The sequence below is a fragment of the Rhinolophus sinicus genome, linkage group LG11, assembly GCF_036562045.2.
Source record: "Rhinolophus sinicus isolate RSC01 linkage group LG11, ASM3656204v1, whole genome shotgun sequence".
Classification (NCBI taxonomy): Eukaryota; Metazoa; Chordata; class Mammalia; order Chiroptera; family Rhinolophidae; genus Rhinolophus; species Rhinolophus sinicus.
Genome location: NC_133760.1, coordinates 11,171,787 through 11,183,685, shown reverse-complemented (window position 1 = coordinate 11,183,685; position 11,899 = coordinate 11,171,787). Strand labels below are relative to the sequence as shown.

At 53.5% G+C, this 11,899-nt stretch overlaps 1 protein-coding gene across 2 annotated transcripts; it reads left to right on the top strand.

Moving 5' to 3' along the window:
- Positions 1-464: 464 nt before the first annotated feature.
- Positions 465-11,837, top strand: RAB4B (RAB4B, member RAS oncogene family). 2 transcript variants are annotated; one of them, XM_019751345.2, is made up of 8 exons: positions 465-645; positions 1,840-1,920; positions 2,191-2,305; positions 3,774-3,836; positions 3,914-4,068; positions 5,056-5,151; positions 5,240-5,370; positions 11,702-11,837. In XM_019751345.2, the coding sequence occupies exons 1-7, from the start codon at positions 630-632 to the stop codon at positions 5,353-5,355; spliced, it is 642 nt and encodes a 213-aa protein (XP_019606904.1). In that variant the 5' UTR covers positions 465-629; the 3' UTR covers positions 5,356-5,370; positions 11,702-11,837. The 2 variants fall into 2 exon arrangements, with proteins under 2 accessions (XP_019606904.1, XP_019606903.1); XM_019751344.2 differs by lacking the exon at positions 11,702-11,837 and adding an exon at positions 8,739-9,113 and having other exon boundaries at positions 467-645.
- Positions 11,838-11,899: the final 62 nt, after the last annotated feature.

Genomic DNA, 11,899 nt, shown 5'->3' with positions numbered 1-11,899 from the left:
GAGTCAATCGGATCATGAGGAAGACACAAATTGTAGAGCCGAGGTTTTCTTGGAAGATTATCTGCAAAGGGAGGTGGGCGGTTAACCTGCGCGTATATCCCCAATTTTCGTCCTGATTTTGAGGTCAGAAATCGCACTGGCCCGCTCAAGAGCCGCCCCTCTTTCAGGATCTTTCTGTCAATCCTGCCCATATCCCCTTCTTTGCATCCGTTTCCCCGCCCCCAAGTCCGCTTCTACCCAATGCGGAATCTCCACTCGGCTTCCGGACTCCTGGCCAAAACCGTTTCTCCTCTCGGCTAAGCATCTCTGCACCGCCTCTTCCCACTTGCTTCGCCAATCACTCGTCTTGGTCCCGCCCCTTTCGGCTCTTCCCCTCTCACAACACCAATCCGTGCCTTTTGTCCCTCCCCCTGGCCTCCGTATCCGCCAATCCCTGACATGGGGAAGTGTGGCCTGGTATCCTGCAGCCCTAGCGGGTCGCGCCGGAGGGGGTTGGAGGCGGAAGTGGCGGTGCCGGGCTCCGGGAGTAGGAAGGAGCCGGGGCTGCAGCCGGAGTAGAGCGGCTGCCAGCCGAGGAGCAGGCGCGGCCGCGGCGCCATATTGCGGCCCTAAGCGGCCGCGACCGAGTCATGGCTGAGACCTACGGTGAGGGTTGTGGGCCAAAGCGGGTCTGGGGTCTGGGCCCAGGGAGGATGTGGCCTGTGGGAATGGGGCGGGGCTTTACATATGAGGGGGCGGGGTCTGGTGTTATGGGGCAGGGCCTAGTGGATGCTGGGTGGGGTTTAGTGGGTCTGAGGCTGAGCTTAATCGATTTGGGCGGAGCCTGAAGATCTGGTTGTGGGTTTAATAGATTTGGGGCGGGACTTCAGGGAGCCAGTCATCATGGGTCAGGTAGACATTGAGGGAGAGGGTGGGCTTTAATGTGTCGGGGCGGAGCCTGCGTAGATGGGGCGGGGCTTACTTGTGAATGGCAAGGTTTGAATTTGATGGGCTACGGGGGTGCCTGAAGGGATACTCTGGATGCAGGGATTGTTCTGGCTTGAGGTCTGGAATGGGGTTGGGGATGAGTTGTCCTTGAAATTAGGGGGTGGGACTTGTGGGAAGGGGTGGGGCTTAAGCTTGAGAATAGGGGCAGGGCATTGGGCTGAGGGAGGCAAGGAGGGACTTAGAATTGGAAAATCTGGATGGAGGGATAGGAGGTGGGAGGAGCGGGTGCGGTAGGAAGAGCACTGGTTTAGGAGTCAGAGGGAGTTGTATTCATTCAACAAATAGAACAAAGCATAGTGAACAAGGCAAAGACCCTAAGGTGGGAACCAGCTTGTCATTTTCAGGAGTAGACTGAAAGCCAAAGGCTAGAGTGGAGTCAATGAGTCAGAGTGTTAGGAGGTGAAGTTGTAAGGTTCATGAGCTAGAGTGTAGTCCTTGATAAAATGGCTGTCAAGAGGCCTTAGCAATGTAATCGCTAAGATCTTGGCCTCTGGAGCCAGTTAGCCTGGGTTTGAACTCCAGCTCTGCCTAGCTTAGGGGCCTTGGGCAAGTTAGTTAACCTTTCTGGCCTCAGTTTCCTCATCTGGGACATGGGGATAACTATTAGTATACCTCCCTCATATAGTTTTCCTGAGGATGAAGTGAGCTGTTGATGTAAGTAAAGAACTTTAAAACTGTGTCTGGTACATGGTAAGCATTATATAAGAATTAGCTGTTACTGTTGTTACCCATTGCTCTGTTTCTGCCTCTGTGTTTCTCTCCTTATAACTGTGATGGCCTCTTGGATTCCATATTTTTCCCTGTATCTTTCTTTCCATATGGGTTTTCCTGATTTGGGCTCCATCTGCTCAGACTTCCTCTTCAAATTCTTGGTGATTGGCAGTGCAGGAACTGGCAAATCATGTCTCCTTCATCAGTTCATTGAAAATAAGTGTGAGTATCTGGGAGTGGTCCTGAGAGCACTGAACAGTGGGCATGGGCACAGCATGGGCAGCGGTTGGGGGAGGCAAGGGCAGGGCTGGCCATAGGTACAATTCCAGTGCTGGCTGCCTGGTCCTTGCTTTGGTATATGCTCTTTGCTAAGTCCTCCTTGAGCCTCAGTTGCCTCAACAGTGAGAATGGGTTTGTAGAGGCTAAGGAGGCCTTGGAGGACAGGGAATCCTCTGAGTCCCTCCACTGCCTCTTTTCGCTTTCCCACTCCAGTCAAACAGGACTCCAACCACACGATCGGCGTGGAGTTCGGATCTCGGGTAGTCAACGTGGGTGGGAAGACTGTGAAACTACAGATTTGGGACACGGCTGGCCAGGAGCGGTTTCGGTAGGTGGGCTGGGCTCCCATGGAGAGAGAAAGAGAGAGAGAGTGGGGGGAGGAGGGAGGTGAGAGGAGAGAAAATGGGAGAGAGAGAGAGAGGTGTGCAGTCACTTGGAGATACAATAATAGCAAGGAGACACTGAGAGGGCAGGCAAGACAGAGGGAGAGAGACAGAGACTGAGTAGCAGGGACATACAGCCAAAGAGAGAATAAGTCCTGGAGAGAGGACGACAGAGACAGAGAGAAAAAGAGATTGAGAAAGAAGCATAGTGAAGAGTGAGAGGCCCACGGAGAGGCCAGCAGACCTTAGAGAGACTATGGTAGTGAGACCCATATGGCTGGAGGGATGGAGACTTGTGCCTAGCGAGAGACCAGGCCTGCAGAGAAAGACACACTTGGGGTGGGCATGAGGGGGTAGAGATGGAAAGAGAGTGATTAAAATAGAAAGACACTTGAAAGAGATACACACAGTCAGAGAAGGAGAGAGAAAGACAGAGACAGAGAGAAGAAGAGAAAGATAAGGGAGATGAGGAGACACAGAGAGAATAGAGACAAAGATAGGGAGAGTGGGACAGGTGTAGCCAGAGATGGAGAAATCTCTGTGTTGTGGGGAGAGAGAGAAATATGTAGGGCTCAGCGCACAGTATGTCTTCAGAAAATGTCTGCAGAAAAGGTGATAGACGCATAGAAACTCTGAGTCTGAGAAACGGAATCTGGTCCATGGAGAATTGTGGTCCCTGGGCAGCGCTTCATAGCTAAGTTATATTTGTGTGTTACTCCACTGTGTGAGGCCAGAGAGAGAGGGCGAGGGAGAGACATGTATGCCACATGAATTGGATTGTAGTAAATGTTCAATAAATGCTTCTGGAATGATTGCATGAGTTCCAAAAGGACCCAGACTGGTGACACAGGGAGATACAGACTGGGGGCCATACTGGGAAAGGGACCTCCCCCAGACGCTGCCTCCCCAGAAGATCCGCCCTCAGCCTTTCACCTTGGAGAAGACATATACAACTTTGCCCTTGTGTATGGTCAGGAAACAAGCGGATGTAATTGCATAGCACTTGGCCAGGACTGGGCAAAGGGGACATGACAGAAAATGTTGAATGAATGAATGAATGAGAATGCAAGAGTGAGGTGAGAGAGCCAGAGTTAGAGACAGAGAGAAATGGAGATTTAAAGACACACATAAGGGAGACAGACCAATGAAGAGATTCAGAAAAACAGGGACGCAGACAGTCAAAGACAGGGAAAGACTCAAACAGAGGTAAACAAACAGCTAAGTGAGATAGAGATTGAGGGAGACAGAGACTGCGAGACAGAGAAATTGTAGTGAGGCCAGACCAGGCCAGGTTTTGGGGGATGGGCCAGCAATGAAGGGGGGTCTCCGAACCACCAGTCTTTCTCCGCAGAGGGGGGCAGTCTTGGGGCAGACCCCAGCCTCAGGGGTGACTGGGTCCCCCTGGCCCCACAGGTCAGTGACACGGAGTTACTACCGAGGGGCAGCCGGAGCCCTGCTGGTGTACGACATCACAAGGTGGGTATGTGGAATGGGAGGGGGGGGCGGGCAGCCCCTCTCCTGTGCCCACCTCCCTCCTTCCTCTATCTCCACAGCCGGGAGACTTACAATTCCCTGGCTGCCTGGCTGACGGACGCCCGCACGCTGGCCAGCCCCAACATCGTGGTTATCCTTTGTGGCAACAAGAAGGACCTGGATCCTGAGCGTGAGGTCACTTTCCTGGAGGCCTCCCGCTTTGCCCAGGAGAACGGTGAGGGCCATGCTGTCAGCCCCCTGGGGCCATGGGCCTTCTGGCTCTCTGACTGTGCCCAGCAGGAGAATGAGGAGGTTTAGAGGTCTGGGTTCAAATATGAGTGTTGCCACACATGTGCCGTGTGACCACTCTGGTCCTCAGTTCCCTCATCTGGAAAGTGGGGCTCACAATGTTTCTGCCTCACATCCTGAGTGATGGTTAAGGGAGATGGTCCATGGAAAGCCCCAGCACCACCTAGATGGAATGGGTACTTAATGTTGGCTGCTAAGAAGGTTTCAACCACCATGGGCAGGGCACAGGGTATTGGTGTAAGGTGGAGGCTGCAAACTCTGATGACCCTAGGGGACAGGCATGTTTTGTGAAGAAAAGAGGTAGGACAGGGTAGACCCCACGTTAGTAGTCCCTGGCGTTAGGGGAGTGGACAAGACTGATAGCTACGTCAAAAGGTATGCAAGTGCAAACCCATTTGAAACATCGTGTTGGCTTAGGGTCTGTCCACATTCTTTTCACATGTCATCTCCAGGTTTAGCGGAGATTTGGCCATCAGAAAGATGTGGGTTCAATCCTGGCTCTTAATTTACTGTGAGACCCTGTCACGTGACTGATGGGTGGGCTGTGGTGGACCTGGGCCTTGCTAGATGGTGCTGGGGACCAGTGGTAAAGACAGCCCTGGGCCCAGCTCTCATGGGCTCACAGCTGGGGGAGGCACAGGGGCTGTGGGAGCCCAGAGGAGACACCTGACCCATCCTAGGAGGTCAGGGAGGACTTTCTGTAGGAGGAGATGGTGTGAGCTGAGCTCTGAAGAAAGAGTTAGGTGGACACCTGGGGAGGAGGGCATTCATGGCAGGGGAATGGCATGTGCCTAGGCCGGGAGTGAGAGCAAAGGTGGCACGTTTGAGGAACAGAATGAGAGGCAGCAGGTCAAGGTTAGAGTGGAGAATGGGGACTGACTGAGGCCCTGATCTTCCGAGTGTCTGCCCCCAGAGCTAATGTTCCTGGAAACTAGCGCTCTCACTGGGGAAAACGTGGAGGAGGCTTTCCTGAAGTGTGCCCGCACCATCTTGAACAAGATCGACTCAGGTGAGGCCCAAACTGACCAGAGCGGGAATGGAAGGCAGGGCTCAGAGTTCTCCCATGGACCAATCCTGATCTGTCCCCTCCCCGGCAGGTGAGCTCGACCCTGAGAGGATGGGCTCAGGAATTCAGTACGGTGACGCTTCCCTTCGCCAGCTGCGGCAGCCTCGGAGTGCCCAGGCCGTGGCCCCTCAGCCCTGTGGCTGCTGAGACCTTTGGAGCCAGGTGGGATACTGGGGACTCGGGGACTGCAGGGGTGGTCTTCTGGCAAGGGGGAATACAGAGCAGGGACAGAGACACGGAAAAGGAGAGATGACAAGAGAAACGGAGAAAGATGCAAAAACACCTGAGTTAAAGTAGCCATCTTCCCAGGCACGAGGAAGTCCTTTCCATCCCACTGCCAACTCTCTTCACTGGATGTCTGATCCTCCCAGTTATAATTCATCAAATATTTATTGCATGTCTGCTGTGTGCCAGACCCTGTTCAAGTCACTGGTGAAACAGACTAAAATTCCTGCCCTGTGGTGGAGACAATCAACAAGATACATAAATAAATTATATAGTAGTTAGAGATACAAGAGCTGTGGAGAAAAGTAAAGCAGGGCAAGGAGGGGTGGAGAGGTGGAGGAGCGGAATTTTAAACAGGATGGTGAAGCAAGGCCTCACTGAGAAGGTGACGTTTGAGCAAAGACCTGAAGGAGGTGAGGGAGGGGATCATGTGGGGATGGGGTGGGGGGGAGTGGGGAAGAGTATTCTAGGCAGAGAGAACAGCCAGTGCAGAGGTCCTGAGGTAGGGTCATGCCTCTCATGGGTGAGGAAGACCGAGGAAGCCAATGTGGCTGGAGTGGAGTAGGGGGGGAGAGAGAGGAAGAGAGAGAATGTGTGTGTTGGGGGTGGTGGTAAACAGGATATGGGAGTAGAGGAGGACTGGGGCTTATACCCTGGGTGGGTTGGGCGCCATAGGAGGGCTCTATGCAGAGGAGGGATGGAATCTGATCAGGTGATCACAGAGGCCCTCGGGATATTCGGGATAGGGGGAACCGTGGGAGCAGGGTCGTTGCTGGGAGACCAGTGAGAAGGTTACTGCAAAGTCAAAGACAGTGGTAGACAGGACCACTGTGGGGAGGAGGAGGGGTTGAGAAGTGATAGGTTCTGTATCCTCCCTGGTCTCGTGTTTAGTCATGTCCCCTCTTCATGTAGCCACTGGGTCTTTCTAAAGTACAAATCCAATCTTATCCCTCCCCCGTTAAAAACCATTCATCCATGGCTCCTAGGACCCATGGGACACAGCTGAGGCTCCTCAGGCTGGTGTTTGACTCTGCAGGGGCTGGCCCCTGCCAGCCTCTCTTGCCTCAACTTGCATCTCTTCCCATTTCTCAGACCACTGCAGCCACACTGAAGTTCTCTGTTTCTCCGCATCTTTAGTCATGCTGTTCCCTCTGCCAGGAACACCCTTCCTTCCCTTTCTTGCCTGGTAACTCCTCCCCCTCCTTCAGGAAGCCTTGCTTGTTCCAAACTCCTTGGCAGACTTGCAGGATCTACAGGATCATGTCCCCATCTCTCTGGGGGTATGAATTTCTTCTCAATTCTCTCTGTGCTTCTTGCCCACCCCCAGCCATTGGCAGCTCCAGGGGGGTTATGGGGGAAAAAGACTTTGGATATACTTTGAAGGCAGAGTCAACATGATTTCCTGATGAATGGATATGGAATTTGAGAGAGAGGAGTCCAGGATGAGTTCTTTGGGGCAGGACTCATTTTTTCATTCCAGGCCTTTCTATCCGCTGTGCCTCTGCTGGATGCGCCTGTCCTCTCTCCTCCTTTCTTACAGCAACTCCCATTCATCATCTGGTCTCTGCTAACGTGACTCTTCTGCAGGGACCTTTATCCCAGACGGGGTCACTCCCTCTTGTTGAGTGGTCTCAAAACTGCCCCTTCCTTTTTTAAAGCTCTCAATTCTGTACACTTGATTGTTACTATTTGTTTGATGTTTTTCTTCCCAATCTGAGAAGGAAAGGAGGTGACAGATCAGACTCCCCGAGCCAGGCTGCCTGTATTTAAACTCTGACTCTGTCACTTTGTAGCTTGGTGACTCTGGACAAATTATTTAACCTTTCTGGACCTTGGTTTCCTCAATAATACTGTCTTCCTCATGTGGGTGTTGAGGAGATAAATAGTTAATTCATGTAAAGTGCTTAGAACGGGGACTGACACTGGCTGTGCAGAAATGGATTGGGTGTGTATTCTTCACCCCAGGGCTTAGTCAGCACAGGGTCTGTTTCAGGGTTTGCCTTCAGGGAATCAAATATAATAGGGTGATACTTTTTCAAAATTTGTTGACTGCAATCTGAAGGAGGAAATGTGCTGATTTAATACTGCCACACACATATAAAACTGAAACACATGATTCCCTAGCACTAATATCCTTTTTTTAAAAATTGAGGTGAAATTTACATAACATAAATCCAGCCATTTAAAAGTATTTATATATAATTTGGTGGCATTTAGTACATTTACAAGGTTGTGTGACGACCACCTCTGTCTAGTTTCAAAACATTTCACTGTCTTAAAAGGAAACCCCATCCCCATTAAGCAGTCACTCCCCATTCCCCCCAGCCTCTGGCACCCACCTATCTGCTTTCTGTCTCTGGACCAAAATTCTTATTACATACAATGCACTCTGATATTTTCTATGTATTCTATTTCTTTTTCTTTCTTACCCCCTTTTCCCACCCCCCACTCCTGTTCAAGCTGTTGTTTCCCAGTCTAGTTGTATAGGACACAGCTCCCTGGCCCATGCTGGTGTTATGAGCCTTGCTTTCCCCCCTACTGAAGCAGTTGGTCAGCGGCTGGCTCACAGCAGCTCTTGCTGGCTGCCAGCTGTTCATGGCAGCCCAGCTCCAGGGAGAGCTGTTGTTCACAATCTTAGCTGTAGAGGGCGCAGTTCACTGGCCCATGTGGGAATCGAACCAGCGACCAGCGACCTTGGCGTTAGGAGCACAGCACTCCAACCACCTGAACCCCCGGGCCAACCGGGCCAACCCTATGTATTCTAACTCAAAGATTGGTCAGTGCCCACCAAACTGATTTCCCAACCCACTAATGCAGTCCTGCACATTGAAATCACCTGGAGAGCTTTAAAAACAACGAAGCCCAGGCTTCATCCCAGAGATTATGAAATGATTTTGGGATTTCTAGAAGCTCCCAGGTAATGCTATCTGCAACAAAGCAAGAACCGCTAACCGAAATATGTCTCCTCTCTTTGGAAAACCCTTGAATGAGACCTGGAGTGGGGGCGATCCAGGACCGTAGAGTGACACAGACCTCCAAAAGTGGGGACACAAAATTTAGACACTGAGATGCCTCTCTACAGTCTCAAGGAGACAGCTCTCTGAGGCAAACAGGGAGATAACCTCAGAGAGAGTGCCCCAAATTACATGCAGACGAGAGATAGAAAGTCAGACAGACAGTGTAGACACTCTGGGAGAAAGGTATGGACAGAGACACAGATGGCAGGAAGATACCCAGAAATGAGACAGACAAACCAGCTGGACAGAGCCAGGATCCTTCCAGTTTACCACACACTTTTCTTTCAGCTCACCTATTCTCCAGGACCAGCCCTGCCCTTTTGGCTGGGGCCCAGACCCAGGCCCCGGGAGGCCAAGCCCCTCACCTGCCCTGGCCCCAGAGAAGCTGCCCTGCCACCTGTCCCCCTTCCCTGGCCTGGTGGGGCCTGGCTGAGGGGCAAGACTGAGCCACGGGGGAAGGGGGAATCCGTACCTGCTGCTGCTTCCTCTGTCTTGGCTAACCCCTGTATCCCCTGAACCCCTAACCCTTCTTGAAGAGTTTCCAAAGCCTGAGACCAGGGCCATTTGGCCCCAGCTCCCCTGGCCCTGTCATTGTGAGTACGAGTTATTTATTACCTGGAGGCCTGCCCTGCCCGACCCCACCCCCATAAAGCATTGTTTACACCGGTGTCTTGGCCTCTGTCATTTTGGGGTGGCAGGGAGGGAGGGGAGACTGAAGAGGTCCCTGATGAAAGACTCATGTATCATGATGTTTGGAGCCGTGTTTATGGTTTGGACATGGTGTGGGGGTACATCATGACTCCATGACTTGTGTCTTGTAGAGGAAGTCTGTCACTGTGTGCACATTTTGTGACAGTGCCTGCTGGAGGTCCACATGTATAACACTGATGTCCCTGTGTTTGTGACGTGAGTGATGGTATCTGTAGGAATGTGTGCTGCTTGTGTGTGTCACTGTGACGACTGTGTCCTTGGTAATTGTATTCATGAGGCTGGTGTTTGGGACACCAAGCAACATGAATGAGAATTTGGGCCTGTGCGTGATACCTATGCATGTCTGATGCCTGAAAGTCTGAGGCACACACTATGGAGTGTGTGACTGTGCAAGTGTGCCCCTGAGGGCTGTGTGTTTTGATGTGAATGTGGTTCCTTTGATACTTGTGTGTGTGACCATGAACCCTGTGTGGGTCTTTGTGCAACCCTGACTCTGGAGTCAGGTGTTACCTCCTTGTGTCCAGGTGAACCGCTGACACCGTACGTGCTCTGCCAGGGACAGGTGAAGCCCCCTCCTAACTGTTCTGCTACCCCCAAGTCAGCTTTAACCCACCCTGGGCAGGCCTGAGCCCCTGGGCAGGCCTGAGCCCCAGCTCAGCGGGGCCGATGGCAGAGGGGGTGGAGCATTTAAATGACCTTATCTGCATAGTTCTCCCAGGCCCAATCGCCCAAAGTGTTCTTAAAGACCTGAGACTGTCATGCAAATGTATTCTCTGCGTAGCTTTCCTAGGTTGCTTTACTCCGACTCCTGCAATTGTCTTGAGACAGAGCAGAGATTAGGATACATTTGCACATCCCTTCTAGCCTCTCAAGGACGTTCCGCATTTTTTTCCTTCGTTATAAAAAGGCCTTATGTAAATTGTCACTGACGTGTTGAGATACATTTGCCAACTAACTCCCCCGATATTTCTCAATATCCCTATTCTTGGGCCGTGAAAAGGCGGAGCTGTTCATGTAAATAACATCGGTGATTTGCATGCCGCTCTCCGACCCTGCTACTCATTGCGGAGTTCTAGGCTCTGAGGGAGTGGGTCTGTCCAAATAGCATTTTTATTTTCATAATCCTCCCACGTCGCTTGGCGTAAGATGCGCATAAACTGCCCCTCCCTAATTCAGCCTTTTCTAACGGCCTGTCCTTTCGCGCAAAGGGGCGGGACGTAGAATGCAAATGAGCCTCGTCGGTCGGCCCACCTCCCCTTTTTCGAGGGCGGTGCTCTGAAAGTCCGCGCTCCGCCCCGCGCGCCTCGCGCCTGCGCACCCTCTCCTCTGCCCGGGCACTGTCACGTATCCACCGGGCGAGGCGGGGGGCGGAGCGCCGCGGGTGGTGGGGGCGGGGTATGGCGCGCTGTGCGGCGCAGGACGGCTGGCACAAACGGCGGCGCCGGGGCCGAAGGAAAAACCTCGGTGAGGAGAGAGCGGGGAGGGAAAGGAGCAGAGCAGAGAGGGCGCTCGAGTCGGGTCGCCGGCGGGAGCTGGGCGGGGCGTGGGGACGCGCGCCGGGCCCGCGGTGGCGGAGCGTGGCGACCCTGGGGAGGAGGAGGGTGGGGCATGGGGGAGAGATTGCGCGACGGGCACGTTGAATGCCGGCCGTTGCGGGGGTTGGGGTGGCTGTGAGGAGCGCGCGCCCAGCAGAGGGTAGGGGAGAGGGCACGGGGACCCTAGCGGTCCCTAGGCCTTGCTTCCGTCGCCTGCTGCGCCCCGACGAAGCCTCAGGGCCTGCACGAAAGGGAGTTGGCGGGGAGGGGGTGGTCGCTGTTTTCCCTAGTCTTGTACGCGAGTGCGTGATCCTTCCTCCGCCCTTTCCTCTGTCGCTGTGGACCCTCCTCCGGCGGCTCCCTTCCGTCCGTCTGTCTGTCTCAGGACCTCCCTTCCGTCTGGGTGTGTCAGCCCCCAACAGGCTTCCTCCCGTTGGGCTCAGGTCAATCCTTCCACCCTGGTCTGTCCGGTTGTTTAAGGCCCTCCCAGCCTTTCTTCGGTTTGTTTTTCTGTCTCTGTCACCCCCCCTCCGCCCCCCACCAACCTTCCTGTTTTCTTTGTCTTTGGACTCCCCATTTTGCTCTGTGGACCCCCCACACACATTTTCTTTGTGTCTCCCTGGAACCCCCAGGCAGATCACCTCTATTTGTCTCTAACTCTCCTATTCCCCATTCCTCCACCGTTCCTTTTCTACTTCAGGCCCCTCCCTCTTTTCTGTTTGTCTCTGAGGATGCTCTCTCCCCCAGCCTCCACCTCAGTCTTCTGTTTTGGGTCATCTATCCAGCCTTACTCCTTTGCTGCCTCCCTCACTGACTCTTGAGTGTCAGTGATTTCCCTCCAAAATTCCCAGGGTCTTCTCTCTCACTTGGCTCACACTTTGGGGTCTCTGTAGCCAAATCTGTCTGCCTTTCTACTGCCCTTCCACCCCTCACCCGGTCCCCCAGCCATCCTACCTGCTTCTAGCTCCTCTCACATCCTTTTTTTCCCCCTCTCTCTCCCTCCAGCCACCCTGACAGGTCCTTTTCCAAGCTCCTAGGGACAGCAGAGGATTTGGGGACCAGCGAGCACCCCCAGGGCACTAGAAGAGCCTCTGCCACCTGCCCTGCCTCACCCAGCTCCACGCCAGGCCCGGCCACCCCGGCCCCCAGCTGCATCAAGTGGAGGAGGCGGCAGCGGAGGAGGGTGGCACCATGGGCCCGGGC

Bases quoted from the DNA above. Each gene is read 5' to 3' on its own strand.
- RAB4B (XM_019751345.2), top strand. The intron at 1,921-2,190 runs GTGAGTATCTGG...TTCCCACTCCAG, and splicing joins TCAGTTCATTGAAAATAAGT to TCAAACAGGACTCCAACCAC. The intron at 3,837-3,913 runs GTGGGTATGTGG...CTATCTCCACAG, and splicing joins CTGGTGTACGACATCACAAG to CCGGGAGACTTACAATTCCC.